The 15,881-nt window shown below is 45.6% G+C and overlaps 1 protein-coding gene and 2 non-coding genes across 3 annotated transcripts in view; 2 read left to right on the top strand and 1 right to left on the bottom strand.

Moving 5' to 3' along the window:
* The first annotated feature begins 1,586 nt into the window (after positions 1-1,586).
* LOC118080102 (L-amino-acid oxidase-like) overlaps positions 1,587-15,881 on the top strand; it is a 22,857-nt gene continuing 8,562 nt past the window's right edge. The window contains exons 1-2 of the mRNA XM_088662690.1: positions 1,587-1,738; positions 9,923-10,131. Of these exons, the coding sequence (XP_088518816.1) occupies positions 1,726-1,738; positions 9,923-10,131 (222 nt within the window). The 5' untranslated portion in view covers positions 1,587-1,725. The remainder of the gene's footprint in view (positions 1,739-9,922; positions 10,132-15,881) is intronic.
* On the bottom strand, positions 6,041-6,128 carry TRNAY-GUA (transfer RNA tyrosine (anticodon GUA)). Its single transcript is given in 2 exon segments — positions 6,041-6,076; positions 6,092-6,128. It is a non-coding gene; the product is annotated as a tRNA-Tyr (tRNA).
* TRNAY-GUA (transfer RNA tyrosine (anticodon GUA)) lies at positions 7,995-8,083 on the top strand. Its single transcript is given in 2 exon segments — positions 7,995-8,031; positions 8,048-8,083. It is a non-coding gene; the product is annotated as a tRNA-Tyr (tRNA).

Raw genomic sequence — 15,881 nt, 5'->3', positions numbered from 1 at the left:
AGTTGGCCCTCCCCAACCCCATGTTGTCCCGACCCAGCCAGAGGACCTCTGTCTTCGAAGGATTTAGCTTCAACCAGCTCCCACGTAGCCATCCAGCCACAGCTTCCAAGCACTTGGTCAGTGTGTCTGGGACCGAGGCAGGGCTGCCGCCCACCCACAGATAGATCTGGGTGTCATTAACTTGACTGGGAAACAGGGACATGTAAATATTTCTTTTGTATACTTAATGGGTGTATAGTGGAGGTCAAGGGCGGGGGGGGGGGCAAGCCCTGATGCTCTGGTTGCTGCACCCTGACCCTCCCAAGGTGGGATGTATGCAGGAGTGTAATTTTAGGGGTGTTGTTGGTCTCTTTGAAAAAGTGTTTTGTTGGTCTTCTGTTTCAATGTATCTGAAGAAGTGTGCATGCACTGCACACAATAAGTGGTTAAGTATTGGAAAGGGAATCAGTTACCCACTAGGGGAGAATGGTTATGTAAGCTTTCAGAATATTTAGAGTTAACCAAATTGACAGATATAATAAGACAAAAACCAAAAAGTGAAGTGAAGTGAAAAGCGAATGGGAGTGCTGAAACGAATACCTTAAAAGTCAAGGTTTGAGGACAGAAATCTGGCTGACTCTGGAATAACCTTGTGAAATGAAAGGATGAGAAAGAGGGATTTATATCGATGTTAGGATTCAGAGGATAAGGAAAACAGGAAAACAGGAAGATACAATGAGAGGTAAAGGAGGTGCTGTTGGATTGGGGGAAGTCAATGTTTGTTTTCCTTTTTAGTGTTTATATTATTAATTTGTAAGATTTGGATTTGTTTTTCATATGCTTGTTTTTTGTGTTTTGTGTATTGATATTTTTCTTTTTTCTGTTGTGTGGAAAATACTAATAAAACTTACTATTAAAAAATAAAATAAAATAAAGCAGAGAATTATGGTGCTGGAGGGAGACTCTTGATAGTCCCATGGACTGCAAGAAGATCAAACCTATCCATTCTGAAGGAAATCAGCCCTGAGTGCTCACTGGAAGGACAGATCCTGAAGCTGAGGCTCCAATACTTTGGTCGCCTCATGAGAAGAGAAGACTCCCTGGAAAAGACCCTGATGTCGGGAAAGATGGAGGGCACAAGGAGAAGGGGATGACAGAGGACGAGATGGTTGGACAGTGTTCTCGAAGCTACGAACATGAGTTTGACCAAACTGCGGGAGGCAGTGGAAGACAGGAGTGCCTGGCGTGCTCTGGTCCATGGGGTCACAAAGAGTCGGACACAACTAAACGACTAAACAACAACAAAGGAGTAAGGAGTCGATGATCCCCTGTGGCCAAAAACGACCATACTCCTACTGCTAGACCAAATGACCAGCATCCTGTTTCTTCCTCTGGGAAGTCCGCAACTATGGTCTTGCATGGCAGCTGCTTCCCCCCTCCAGTGTGGGAAGGAAGGGGTTAATCCACAGTAGCCACTCTGACCTCCGCTGAAGCTCTCTGTCACCTTTGCTCTGGCCAGTGGTTTATTGATCCTCTGCTGCCTCCCCACTTTCCCCCTTTTGCTGATCTTGGGTTTTTTGTTTGTCTCCCAAAGTCCAGGTGCTCAAGGCCTCAGAGTGCTAAAGTTGAAAGGCAACTTTATCAGGCAAGGCTAAAGAGAACCTGTCGGCATCCGTGAATGAAAGTGAGACGGCCCTGGTTCTTCTCTGCACCAGCCGTCGCTTTGGGGGATCCAGCCCAAGCACCATGGGCAGGTTGGGTAAGCATGTCAGGTGACTAAGGTGGTAAGGAGGTATGTGGGCAAACCCTTTCTCTTCTCGTCACTGAGCCAATAGGGAAGGGAAGGAAAACAGAAAGTACTGAAACCTCTAGTTGTGGAAATGGGCATTAGAGGGAATGGAAGTTCTGCGTGTACCGTGTGTTTAAAGATTGCCCCGCCGCCCCAAAGAAAAAGAATCCTGTGAACTGTAGTTTATTAGTGGTACCTTGATTTAAGTACACAATTGGTTCCGTAACTCTGTACTAAACCTGAAGCATACTTAACCTGAAGCGAACTTTCCCATTGAAAGTAATGGAAAGTGGATTAATCCATTCTAGACAGGTCCGCGGAATACTTAAACTGAAAGTACTCAAACCGAAGCGTACTTAAAGCGAGGTATGACTGTACTATTACCATTTATTTCTTTGCATTTCATTTCTATACTGCTTCATATTTTTAAGAAAAATCTCATAGCAGTTTACAGAATATTAAAACATCAATAAAACATCAATAAAACAATCTGAAGAAAGTAAAATATACACAAAAGTTGACTGGCAGGCGAAGATGATAGAATATTTAGAACTTGCGAAAATGACTAGGAGATTAAAAGGAAACTCAAACCAGAAAGTGAGTAAAGATTGGACAATATTTAAAGCATCTAAAAAAGTATTGTGAAAATGCAAATCTCCCGACAGGTCTAGATTGAATCTAGATTGAATATGGAAAATAAAAAAAGCAAAAATCACCTTTGATGTGTATCTGTTAAAAAACAAGGAAGTGCTTATAGACCAATAATGTGTAAAAAGTACAATGAGATGAATTGGACGTCAAAAGTGTGCATGATATCAAACTATATGTTGTTAGTGTTTAGTTGTTATGAGGGTATGGTATCGGTCTGTGTTGTTTTTTATGTAGCATGTAAATTGTTTTGCAATAAAGCTTTAATAAATTAAATATATTTTCAATTCAATTCAACACCTTTATTGGCATATATATAAAATATAAAAACAAGAACAAAACATACAAAACATATAGGTCATTAGTATAAATAGTAACTCTACATCATACAGAAATAATGGAGAGCAGGAGGAGGAAAAGGCACACAAAAGATCCTCAGCTAACATTGTTGAAGGCTAGATGTATTGATTTTAATTACATAAATTCTGGACAAGTTGTGGGCCATAATTCTGGTAATTTCGGGGAAGTCATCCCTCAGCAAGAGCTGAACCACTAATCTGTTCACGCTTATTGATAAAACAGGAATAGTACCGAACTCTTGGCTGACGTTCATAATATTTCCAATATAGAAAAAAGGTGACACTGAGCAGCCATGTAATTATCGACCTATTAGTTTATTATCTACCATATGTAAACTCTACTCAAAACACTTAGAGAGATACTTATTAGATTGGATGAAAAAGAAAAGGATTATTGGTCCTGAACAGATTGGCTTTACAAAACATAAATCGACAATAGACCATTGTCTATTATTGGCATCCCTAGCTGAAAAATACACGAAATCGGATAAGGGGAAGCTATATGTGGCCTTTATCGATTTAAAGTGCGCTTTCGATTCAATTCCAAGAGGTCTAGTATGGGATAAATTGAAAACTTCTGGGATGGAAACCCGCTTACTTTTTCTGATTAAAAAGCTACATTCCAACACTAAAGGTCAGGTGAAGTTTTCCCTTGATGGTCATTTATCTACCAGCTTCACGATCACTAAAGGGGTTAAACAAGGTTGTATACTTGCCCCACACTTGTTTAACCTATTCTTAAATGATATGAAACAACATTTATCTGCTGTAAATGGCCACCCTCCCAGACTAGATACCAAAGCAATCCCTACCCTCTTGTACGCAGACGATACTGTTCTCCTCTCCTATTCCAGAGTTGGGCTACAAAGATATTTAAGAGCATTCTCCAATTATTGTGAAGTGAATCACCTAGCAATTAACTACTCCAAGTCAAAGATTCTTGTTTTTTCTAAAAGTTGGCGTCCATTCAATTGGTCGATTGGAACCCCAAAAATGGAGCAAGTTAAATGCTATAAATACTTGGGTGTCACCTTTCACTATAACTTAAAATGGGTGACCCATCGCAACAGAACAATTAATTTAGCAAGATGCTCGGTTGCACAAATCAAGCGCTTTCATTTTCTTGGTGGGAATCAATTTGTACCTGCAGCAAAGGCAAAATCCGCCTCCCAGCTTCTATACGGGATCCTCTTATGGATATCCAGCTTAACAACAAAGTAGAAGGAGTCCAATCATCCTTCTTTCGGCAAATCCTTGGAGTACCAAAATGTGTGCCATACTTGGCTATCTGTGCAGAATTGGGCCAACACCTTCTTGAGACAAGAGGTTGGATCATTACTTTTAAATATTGACTAAAAATTCATTTTAATACTGATCCAGATAGCCTGATATCCTATCTTCTGAAAGACAACTATAGCTGTATATGGTTCTCTAATATTTCCAACAAACTCAGGCAACTAGGCTTCTCAGTGGATTCCCTGTTGACATATGAGGACTCATATATCTTTACTCTTATTAAGCAGAGACTGCTTGATATTGAACTCCAGAAACTTCATCCTGCCCAACCTCTAGTATGCTCGCTTGCCTTCTTGGGGCTGCCGCTTCACCAAGGATTGATACCTAATTATATATATAAATTAGAGAGAGAGAGAGAGAGAGAGAGAGAGAGAGAGAGAGAGAGAGAGAGAGAGAGAGATCCAGAAAAAATTGTGGAATGTATTTTCAGTCCTTCTGATTTTGGTGTATGTGACATGAAGAAAGTATGCTGGATCTCTCAGCGGCCTTTGACACCATTGACCATAACATCCTTCTGAACCGTCTAGAGGGGTTGGGAGCTGGGGGCACTGTTATACAGTGGTTCCGCTCCTTTCTCTGGGGTCGTGTCCAGAAAGTGGTGTTGGGGGATGAGAGTTCAGACCCCTGGGCTCTCACTTGTGGGGTGCCTCAGGGTTCTGTCCTCTCCCCCATGCTTTTAAACATCTATATGAAGCCGCTGGGAGAGATAATCAGGGGGTTTGGGCTGGGTGGTCAGCAGTATGCGGATGATACCCATCTCTACCTCTCTTTTAAATCAGAACCAGTGAGGGCGGTGAATGTCCTGGAGGCGGTTGGAGGATGGATGGCGGTTAACAGATTGAGGTTGAATCCTGACAAGATGGAAGTACTGTTTTGGGGGGACAGGGGGCGGGTGGGTGTGGGGGACTCCCTTGTCCTGAATGGGGTAACTGTGCCCCTGAAGGACCAGGTGCACAGCCTCAGAGTAATTTTGGACTACATTTTGGCTACAAGGAACCAGGCAGAGGGCCTTCTCGGTAGTGGCACCCACCCTGTAGAATGCCCTCCCATTAGAGGTCAGAGAGATAAACAACTACCTGACATTTAGAAAATACCTAAAGGGAGCCCTGTTTAGGGATTTGTGATATTTTAATGTATTTTGATGTGTGTTGGAAACCGCCCAGAGTGGCCGGGGAGACCCGGCCAAATGGGCGGGGTATAAATAATAAATTATTTTTTATTCTATTTTTATTTTATAGGCACATACAAGGAATATTTATGCAAGCAGCTGTAGCTGGCTTTTAAGTATTTTGGCTGCAGCATATCCTGTTGCCAAAGAGGCAAGCCACTTTCTTGGTTTAAAAAGCAGCTTGCCTCTTTTGCTATTGCTGTGGCAACATAATGGGGTGGGGAGGGGAACAGTTGTTTTCAGTCAGGTCACCGCTACTGAGCATATATTTAATGACAAATTCAGGCTCGATTGTCATAGAATCGTACAGTTGGAAAGGACCCCGAGGATCATTTAGCCCAATCCCCGGCAATGCAATAATTTTTTTGTGCAACGTGGGGCTCAAACCCACCACCCTGAGTTTAGGATTCCCATGCACTACCAATTGAGCTATCCCTCCGTGTGTGTGTGTGAGAGAGAGATGTTTTAAATGGCCTTCAAGAAAGCTTTCAGTCCAGGGTTGATTCGACTGCCAATAGATGAAACAGGCTTGGATGCATTAACCTTCAGTAACAAGAAGTTGGCATATGTCCAATATATTTTTCACACATGAGATGGAAAAACCCACTCGAGTTTGCTTGGCACCGTTTCTCTGGGAGCACAATGCTGAAAACAGAGATGCTAGCCAACACAGGCTCGAACTTTCGCATTACGGGCCAATATAAAGCACAAACTACTAATTTCAGCACTGCATGCAAATATTCTCTTACTGTGTGATTCGCTGGTGCATATGGCAAGAACAAGAAGGGGGAAAAAAATCTGTCCTTCGAGCCGGAATCGAACCAGCGACCTAAGGATGACTTTGGCAGCAATCTACAGTCCTCCGCTCTACCAGCTGAGCTATCGAAGGGACAAGCCTAGGGTGCTATGCCTCACCTTTTAACTGTGGGTGTGGCACCTGCTGAGCATGGAACTGGAATTTCAGTGGGAGATATTCCCTTTGAATGCCTTCCCCAGGCTTCCTGCCTCTCCACCAGCAAGCCTAAGAGCTAAAGCATGGGTAGGCAAACTAAGGCCCGGGGCCCAGATTCGGCCCAGTCGCCTTCTCAATCCAGCCTGCGGACGGACCGGGAATCAGTGTGTTTTTACATGAGTAGAATGTGTTCTTTTTATTTAAAATGCATCTCTGGGTTATTTGTGGGGCCTGCCTGGTGTTTTTACATCGGTAGAATGTGTGCTTTTATTTAAAATGCATCTCTGGGTTATTTGTGGGGCATAGGAATTCATTCATTTTGTTCTTCAGAATATAGTCCAGCTGGTCTGAGGGACAGTGGACTGGCCCCCCTGCTGAAAAGGTTTGCTGACCCCTAAGCTAAAGTGAGTTGCTCGATCACTTCCTTAAACCGTATGTAGGAGTGATCAGGTACAGTATGTGTGGGCTGCTTTGAAAAGCTTTTGGCAAGGTCCTTCTCCAAAGGTACCAGCCATGTGACCAGAGAGCAGGCCCTTTATGCATTGGCACAGACAGGGCCAACGTTCTCTCCGGATGTTATTAGACTATAACTCCCATCAGGCCTGAATGCTGGCCAGCTTGGCTGGCACTGTTGGGAGTTGTAGTCAGGCAATATTTGGAGGGTACCACGTTGCCTATCCCTGCATTAGCATATTGATACCTCTTGCTTCTGAGCAGCAGCCTTTGTGGCTCCCATGGTCTTGGCACTTTTCTGTTACAGGTAGCGATAGTAAGAGAACTAATGGCAGCGTTAAGATAAATTAAACAGCGTAGACAAGTTTAGATGGGTGCAATAATGAAATACTGAATGGTATAGTTTTTGTAAAATATGCAGGGATTTGTGATATGTAAAATGAACCATGGAAAGAGAAGAAGGGAAGTCATTGATATCTTAAGGATGTAAAATGAGTATTTTAAAAAGATAGTAAGAAAACCCACAAGCATAACCTTTAAAAATGCTGGGCTGGATTTAAACTAAGTCACTGCTTTGGCAGAAGCCAGCACAATGGTTAGCAGGCTGTTGTGTTGGAACGTGAAAGGCTTTTTAAATAAAAGACCAAGGTAAATCTCCACCCCTTCCTTTTGGGCCTGAGAAGACAACTTCTCTCCTTTAGATCAGGTATGGGAGAATTGTTTTTGTAGTGTTTGTTTCAAATATATCCCTTGCTGTAATGCATTCCTTGTTGTAAGCTGCTTCGAGCATGTGGTGTGTGTGTGTGTGTGTGTGTGTGTGTGTGTGTGTAAAAATGGCATACAAATAAAATGAGTGAGTGAATGAACCTTTGGCCCTCCTGATGCAACTAAACTACAATTCCCATCAGTGTAAACAAGCATGGCCAATGGACAAGGATGATGGGAGTTGTAGTTCAGCAGCATCTGGGGGACCAAAGGTTCATCACACTTCTTCTAGATGTTTCTGGACTGTACATCATCCCTGCCCGTTGGGGCTATTAGGTTCAGCAACTTCTGGATAGGCATACAGGTTCCCCATCTCTGTTATAAGGGGGCCCCCTCATCTCAGTTCATTGACTTAACTTGCATTCAATGTGCATCTTATGATGATGTCATCCATCAGCAGCAGCTGCCACCGTTGCCTCTGCAGTGTCATGGCTATGTGACAAGGTTTCTCAAGGAATATATGGAAGCTTTCATTGAAATTCCAGTTCCATGCCCTGCAGGCCAATTGCTGCCTTTTTTTTCTTTTCTTTTTTAAGGAAGCCGCATCCCAAGTTAAAAAGAACAAGGCAAAGCTTTGGGCTTGTTCCTTCGATAGCTCAGCTGGTAGAGCGGAGGACTGTAGATTGCTCAGCCAAGCCATCCTTAGGTCGCTGGTTCGATTCCGGCTCGAAGGACAAAGTGTTTTTGCTTGCCAGAAGTAGCTCCTGATCTCTCAACCCACCATACACTGTGGCTTCCCTCATCATGACTACAAACAATCCGGAGAAACCCTCTGAGTCATACCGAGGCAAGCGAGTTTCAGCTCCTGTTTCAGTTGCCGGTTTGTGGACCAACTACTGGAGACTTGCAGCACGAAATGAAAGGAGTGCTGTGTTCATTGGCAAAGGGGTAGACACCGTTCAATAAAACACTTGTCCAACTGCATCCCAGATCAACCCTGAAAGTGCTATGGCTCTTGAGAAGTGCTGCTGCTGCTGGTGGTGGTGGTGGTGGCTGTTGTAGTGAGGAACCCCATTCCCTCAGCAGCAAAAGAGGGCCACTGCAGTGCATTGCAAAAGCAAATCCTCAAAGCAGAGGAGCTTCTTAGAGGGGAGTAACCAAGACCCCGCAGAACAAACAAGCAGCAGCAGCTAGGTGGTGCCCGGGGAAACCAGGTCTGGAGTGTGACTTGGGAGAGGGGGGCATGGATTTGTGGGGACCTGTACCAGCCAGGAGGCGAGAATCGGAGGCAGGGGAAGCTTCAGAGCTGGAGGAGGAAGAGGAAGAAGCAGGTCAGGCAAGTGAAGGGCCGGGTGCTTCCCGACCCTCTCCTGCACCACTGTCTCCCAGAACCAGGAGAGAACGGAAGTGGGAAGAACAGAGGCAGCTTCTACACAGGCGTAGTCTCTGGCTGCATGTGTGCAGCCTGTCGTGGGGAGGTGCATAAGCCAATGAAGGAAGGGGGCGTGGCCCTGCAACTCCTCCATAGAGCGTAGAATAGCTGCCTAGATGCAAGGCTGGTGTGTGCAGGTGTTCGGAGCCCAGGAAACTACAGTAAGTGTCAGCTTTGACAATGAAGAGCTATCTGGCGTGGGCATTCATGTGGTTGACAGATATCAGAAGAGAGAGGAAAGTGCCCTCACATCTTTGCTTGTAGGTTTCCCACAGGTTGGCCACTGTTAGAACAAGCCACTCTTCTTCTTTGGGGATCACTTGTAGCCAAGTAAGATTGTCTTCCATGAACACGGTTTTAGCAGTGAGTCCGTAAGTGACTGTGGAGGCCAATTCTGGAACCACACGTCTTTCCACAGTGGGGACATTGGTTTCCAGGCAGGAGTTGATCATGGTGAGGGTTTGCCAAACATGCCTTCCTCTTAGCACGTTTCTCCCTTTCGTCCTGAGTTCGAGTGTCTTCAAAGTCCATGACACCTTTGGTAAAGGCTGTTCTCCAACTGGAGCACTCTCAGGCCAGTGTTTCCCAGTTGTTGGTGTTTATACTACATTTCTTTAGATTTGCCTTTGAGAGAGTCTTTAAACCTCTTTTGTTGACCACCAGCAGTACGCTTTCCATTTTTAAGTTCGGAATATAGTTGCTTTGGAAGACGATCATCAAGCATCCGCACAACATGACCAGTCCAACAAAGTGGATGTTGAAGAATCAAGCCATTAAACTAGACCCCAGTGAAAAAATCCCAGGACAAGGCCCTGTTTCGCCAATTCTTCATCAGCAATGTTTAATGGTCAGAGCGTACCAAGTATGTTTGCCTTGTCCTGGGATTTTTTTCACTGGAATTTATATTTATTTGCCTCACTATCATACTGGAATTGATTCCTATTTGAATTCATCTTATCATTACATAAATAAAGCCTTTTGAAGACTTACTTGAAATTCATCTTCCTCCTGGCCCGAGTTCTTGCAATTTACTGTTTATTTCTGGACTTCACTAAGAACTCCAATTTCTACAGTAATTAAGCTAGATCCAGCAAGACTCTTCTTATGTTCTTAGGCTGTTGGTGTTTGTGTGTCTTCTTAGTGCTTCTGGGCCTTGCTGCTCTGCTCCTGATGCGGAAGAGCACGTCCAGCCCCTTGGAGAGATGTTTTGAGGATCCAGAATATGAGGGACTGCTGGATATCGCGAAGCGTGGGTTGGGCAAAACTGAAGAACCAAGACGGATTGCGATTGTGGGAGCCGGGGTTGCTGGACTTACAGCTGGGAAAGTGCTGCTGGACGCTGGACACAAGGTGATGGGGCCAAGGAGAAGGGGAGGCATTGGCAGGGTGAGAAGCAAGGGCAGGTGAGGTAGGGGTTGCATAATAATAGCCATTTTTTATTTGTACTCTGCCCGTCTGATTGGGTTGCCCCAGCCCTTCTGGGCGGCTTCCAATGTACAGTATATAAAAACATAATGAAACATTACACATTACAAAGCTTCCCTATACAGAGCTGCCTTCAGAGATGTCTTTTCCTTGATATCTGGTGTTAGGGTGTTCCACAGGATGGGTGCCACTACCGAGAAGGCCCTCTCCCTGGTTGCCCACTTCCCTGTAAGTCAAGCCCAAATCCCGCCCCCTTGATTCACAATCTTCAGCCAACCTTGCCCAAACTCTTGTCTCGCTCAGGATGACTGGATTTAAAGACACAAGGCAGTGTTTCAGGCTGATCAGCCTCTGAAGCAACACCAGAGTGGCCCTACCAAATTATTTTTAAAAATTGGGTCAATGGTTTCTGCACACTGGTTTGCAAGCCGGGAAAAGAAAACGATGGAAGTGTATGAAATATAGATTGTCGTTTAGCCATCCCTAGGGGTTGCTTCCAGTGTGGCCTGGTGCAGATGTAATCCTGATTTCTTGCAAACCATGGTTAAAGTTAGCACCGGGAATGCACCTGAACCATAGCTAACCTTGGCATATATGTAATGGTAAACCATGGTTAAAGCCAGTGCTTTTTTTTAAAAAAACAAAACATTAGGAAGAACTTTCTGACATTAGGAAGAACTTCCTGACAGTAAGAGCTGTTCGACAGTGGAATTTGCTACCAAGGAGTGTGATGGAGTCTCCTTCTTTGGAGGTCTTTAAGCAGAGGCTTGACAGCCATCTGTCAGGAATGCTTTGATGGTGTTTCCTGCTTGGCAGGGGTTTGGACTGGATGGCCCTTGTGGTCTCTTCCAACACTATGATTCTATGATTTTCTGGGAGGACGCAGGGTTACGCATACCCCTAAACATTTTGTGAATCTAAGTTTGGCCTCATTGAAGGGCAGTACAGTGGTACCTCGGGTTAAGAACTTAATTCGTTCTGGAGGTCCGTTCTTAACCTGAAACTGTTCTTAACCTGAGGTACCACTTTTGCTAATGGGGCCTCCCGCTGCCGCCGGCACGCAATTTCTGTTCTCATCCTGAAGTAAAGTTCTTAACCCGAGGTACTATTTCTGGGTTAGCGGAGTCTGTAACCTGAAGCGTCTGTAACCCAAGGTACCACTGTATTTCAATATGAGTAGGAAAATGAGAGGTTTTTGTTTTGTTTGGGGGTTTTTTTAAGAAAAAAGCACTGGTTAAAGGCAACAAGGGAGAATTTGTCCTCAAAAGGGGTTGAGGGAATAGGAGAGGAATGGTATGTGTGTTCCTGAGACTGTCTTCTAGTTTTCAAGCCCTGGTCTTTATAGAGCCAGGTATACATTTCAAAGTACCAAGCCTAGCCTGACATTGACTCATGGCATCTTCAGACAGATGCTGGGGACACAGCAAACTGGAAGGGAGACGATAATTGATCCTTGCCTTGAGCTCCCATTTAGACAAACATTTGCTCCAGACGACTGGGCTTGGGAGCTGCTGTTTTAATTTCCCACAGTGCTCCTGACACAGCATCCCTCCACAGTATTGTGGGAAATTAAAAAGTCCCCCCCCCCCGCTTTCTAGTGCCTGAGAATGCAGAGGATAGCCTTTCTTGCATAATGATATGGTCCCTACGGCAGGGGTGGCCAGCTCCCAAGAGACTGCGATCTACTCACAGAGTTAAAAACTGGCAGTGACCTACCCCCTTTTGGGGGGGGGGTTCAGGTCAAGGTTGTTGAACTTTTACTATGAAGGAAAGCCCTGTTTTTTGGGTTTCAGGTCGAAGTTGTTGAGCTTTTTAGGGAGGAGGAAAGCCCTGTTTTTGGGGGTTCAGGTCAAAGTTGTTGACCTTCTTTTAGGGTGGAGGAAAGCCACATTTTTGGGGGGTGCAGGGCAAAAATGTTGAGCTTTTTTTTAGGGGAGCTAAAGTTGTTGAGCTGCTTTGGGGGGAGCCAGTGATCTACCAGTGATCTACCACAGACATTCAGTGATCTACCGGTAGATCACGATCTACCCGTTGGACGTGCCTGCTCTACGGCATATACAGCTTTCAGCATGGTGGCACCTGTCAACGTTGTACTCTAGAGATGTTCCAGGCTACAGCTCCCATCATCTGTGACCATCAGCCACTCTGGCTGGGAGCTGATGGGAGTTGTATTCCAAAAATCTGGAGGATACCACAACAGCCACCCCTGTCTTACAGCATCGCTTTCCTCAGCATAGTTTGGCAGCTTCAGGGGCTGGGTGACTCCAGTCGCAGGATACAGGGACTTACGCCTCTTGCTGGCTCCACTTGAGACCCAGGTGCGAGTACTAGAAAAACAAGAGCTTCACTCAGCCTAGATTCCCCGTCTGCCTGGCAGGACTTAATTACTATTTTCTGCTGCAGGGCAAGCTTATGAAAAACAAATGAAAAAAAAAACTGGGTGGGCCGCGGAGTGTGCAGTTGCACAAACCGCCAGGCAATTAAATATGTAGATGGCAGGCATGATCACTTTTTTTTGTTTTTGCAAATCTTGCAAGCCTCTGTTTTATTGGTGACCTGCCGTGCCACAATGTGCAAGACATATTCAAGAGACTGGGGAAGGTAGATGGCCCAGGTGTGGAATGCGGCCCTCCAGGCTTCTACACCTGGCCCTCAAAACTCTCCCCGGCTACATCCCTGCATTGCCCACCCCTTGAGTGATTTTGCTTGGCTGGCTTGCATCTGGTTTAGTATAAAGGCAGCTTCCTATGCCATGCGTGGGATTGGGGATCCAGAATATGTCAGGATCACCCATGTATTTTCGACCCCAAATCGGTTGACACTTTGCCAAGGAGCTAACCAAGGCACAGCACTCTGGTTTCCCAACAGAGCAGTTGCCAATGAGTCAGATCTTGTGGCTTTATTTATACAGGTGCATCCGTTCTGAAGCAGAGCTGTAATCATAACCAGAAAGACAGACCTTTCCCTCAGGGACCTTGGGTTAATCTCTGACAAACAGTTCCTCCAGAATGTGACGTTTTCAAGATGCTAGCTGATTGAAAGCAACAGGCCGCAGAACAGAATTCACCTACCTGTCTCGTGACCTGTTTTTCTCAATTTTGTTTTGGAGCTAGCTCCGACCCCCTGCCAAAATTTATTCTGCTGTCTGCCCTCCTAACCCAGGACCAGACACCTGTAACGCAGCAGAGCATGCAAAGCCCCTTGCACACTGGTGTCTGTGTGCATCCTGGTGTGTGCAAAAGATCTGTAGATCAGGGCACTAATCCAGCACTGACCTTAGAAAGGAGAGCAAAGGAAGAGTCATCTCTGAAGTTGCAGACAAAGGAGCGTAGGAAGCTTTCCTATGCTGAACCAGACCCATGGTCCTCTTAGCTTAGGATTGTTTACTGAGCGGCTCTCCAATATTTCAGACAGAGAGTCTTTCCCAACTGTATCTGGAGATGGCGGGAATTGAACCTGGGTTCTTCTACATGCAAGGGAGATGCACTGCTGCTGAGCCACGCCCCTTCCCCAGATAAAGTGGAAGAAGCTTGACTGAAATATACTTGGAGTCCTGCAGTGATTTCATGCTCTTTACTGCAGCTTGTAAAACAGTGAATGAGTTTCCCCCAAAACCTCAGGTTTCTATATACATTGTTTACACAATGAGTCCCATCTGACTGGCTGATTCTGCTTCCCTCCTGGAGCCTAATTGGTCTTTTCATTGGCTCCCAGGACGTTTCCGAGCTGACCTTTAAAGCCCTAAACGGCCTCCACCCAGTATACCTGAAGGAGTGTCTCCACCCCCTTCGTTCAGCCCGGACACTGAGGTCCAGCGCCAAGGGCCTTCTTGGTAGTGGCGCCCACCCTGTGGAATGCCCTCCCATCAGAGGTCAAAGAGATAAACAACTACCTGGCATTTAGAAAACATCTGAAGGCAGGCCTGTTTAGGGAAGTTTTTAATGTGTGACATTTTAATGTATTTTAATCTTTGTTGGAAGCCGCTCAGAGTGGCTGGGGAAACCCAGCCGGATGGGCGGGGTACAAATAAATAAATAAATAAATCATCATCCTGCAGGTCAATCAGTTGTTGCATTCTATGATCCTACCAGCCTAACAGGCTGATTAACTTCCTCCTGGGGTCTGATTGGGCTGCTCCTACAAGCCAATCAGTTGTTGCATTCTAGGATCCTACCTGCCTATTGTTCTAGGATCCAAGCTTAGTGCATAACATTGACCTTGCTCTTGTACAGGGAAACTCCACTGAAACAAAGCAGCAATTGCAGAGGGCTCCCCACCCGACTTGAAGACAACTGCCTTTAGGCATCCACCTTAGGGAAAAGTGGCGCCTGGGAGGCAGAGCAGCAGTGGCCACTGCCTGCTGATTGGCTTTCCTCCCCAGCAAGCAAGCCAATGGCAGCAGTGGTGATGAGGAGAATCAGCGGGTGATGAAAGCTGCGAGGAGCTAGAGGAGTCTTGCCCACAAGCCCTCAAAATCCAGAGCCAACACTGTTGGCATCTGCACCCTTCCAGCTGTTCTGTGCCTCCCAAGGGGAGTCTGCCCCAACCACCGAAGAAGAGCCTACACAATACAACCCAAACTTCAGCAGCAGCTGAATGCCAATCAGTGCTTGCAAGTCTGAGGAACGCTGCCCGGTCCTTCCGACTCAATGAACTCAAAGCTGATGTTCCTGCAGACTTGGCCATTTTGAATCTGCACAGTCCCGCTCTCTAGTAGCTTCTTCTACAGAAATATGCTTCTTGCAGTTTGTGTTTCAATAAGATATAAACAGGGTCCATTTCTTCTGCCCTCAGTGCCACCAGCCTAAGTCCATTCTGAGAGCAGATTTTACTCCTGAGCTTGTCCATTTTGCCAGTCGCCAGTACTGGCATTGAGCATTCCTCAACAGTGTAATTTCCAGGCAAACTTAACAGGTTGAACATTCAGGCTAAGTAATCTAAGAGCTATCCATCAATCAACCCCGAGTGCTCACCAGAAGGACAGATCCTGAAGCTGAGGCTCCAATACTTTGGCCACCTCATGAGAAGAGAAGACTCCCTGGAAAAGACCTTGATGCTGGGAAAGATGGAGGGCACAAGGAGAAGGGGAGGACAGAGGACGAGATGGTTGGACAGTGTTCTCGAAGGCACGAACATGAGTTTGACCAAACTGCGGGAGGCAGTGGAAGACAGGAGTGCCTGGCGTGCTATGGTCCATGGTGTCACGAAGAGTCGGACACAATTAAATGACTAAACAACAACAACAACAAATCTGAGAGCAAATTAATAACTGCCCTTGAATAAGAATAACACCAGCAGATCCAATGTGGCGGCAACCTCTGAAAGGCAACAGCCAATATCCAAGGCTTGTAAGTCTTCATTACAAACTCACCGGAGATGAATGAATGACTGAGCATGAGTCACCAGACATCTCTGACACCTGAATCAGTTGGTATGATATAATTTGCTTAACCTGCCTAGAATAAGGTGCCAGTGACAGATCCTTCAGCTTTCAGCCCTCCAGGGACTACAGCTCCCATCATCCCTGACCATTTACCATGCTAGCTGGAGCTGATGGGAGTTGCAGTCCAACATCTGGAGGTTGAGGAAAGCTGCTATAATCAGGACTATAAATCTTGGACTGGGTATTCTCATAAAACAAACACTTTGGCCCTTTCCCATTGGCAGCTTCTTCA

This window comes from Zootoca vivipara, chromosome 2 (assembly GCF_965207765.1).
Source record: "Zootoca vivipara chromosome 2, rZooViv2.hap1.1, whole genome shotgun sequence".
Lineage (NCBI taxonomy): Eukaryota > Metazoa > Chordata > Lepidosauria > Squamata > Lacertidae > Zootoca > Zootoca vivipara.
The sequence above is the reverse complement of the archived record's forward strand: the minus strand, read 5'-3'. Positions and strand labels throughout refer to the sequence as shown.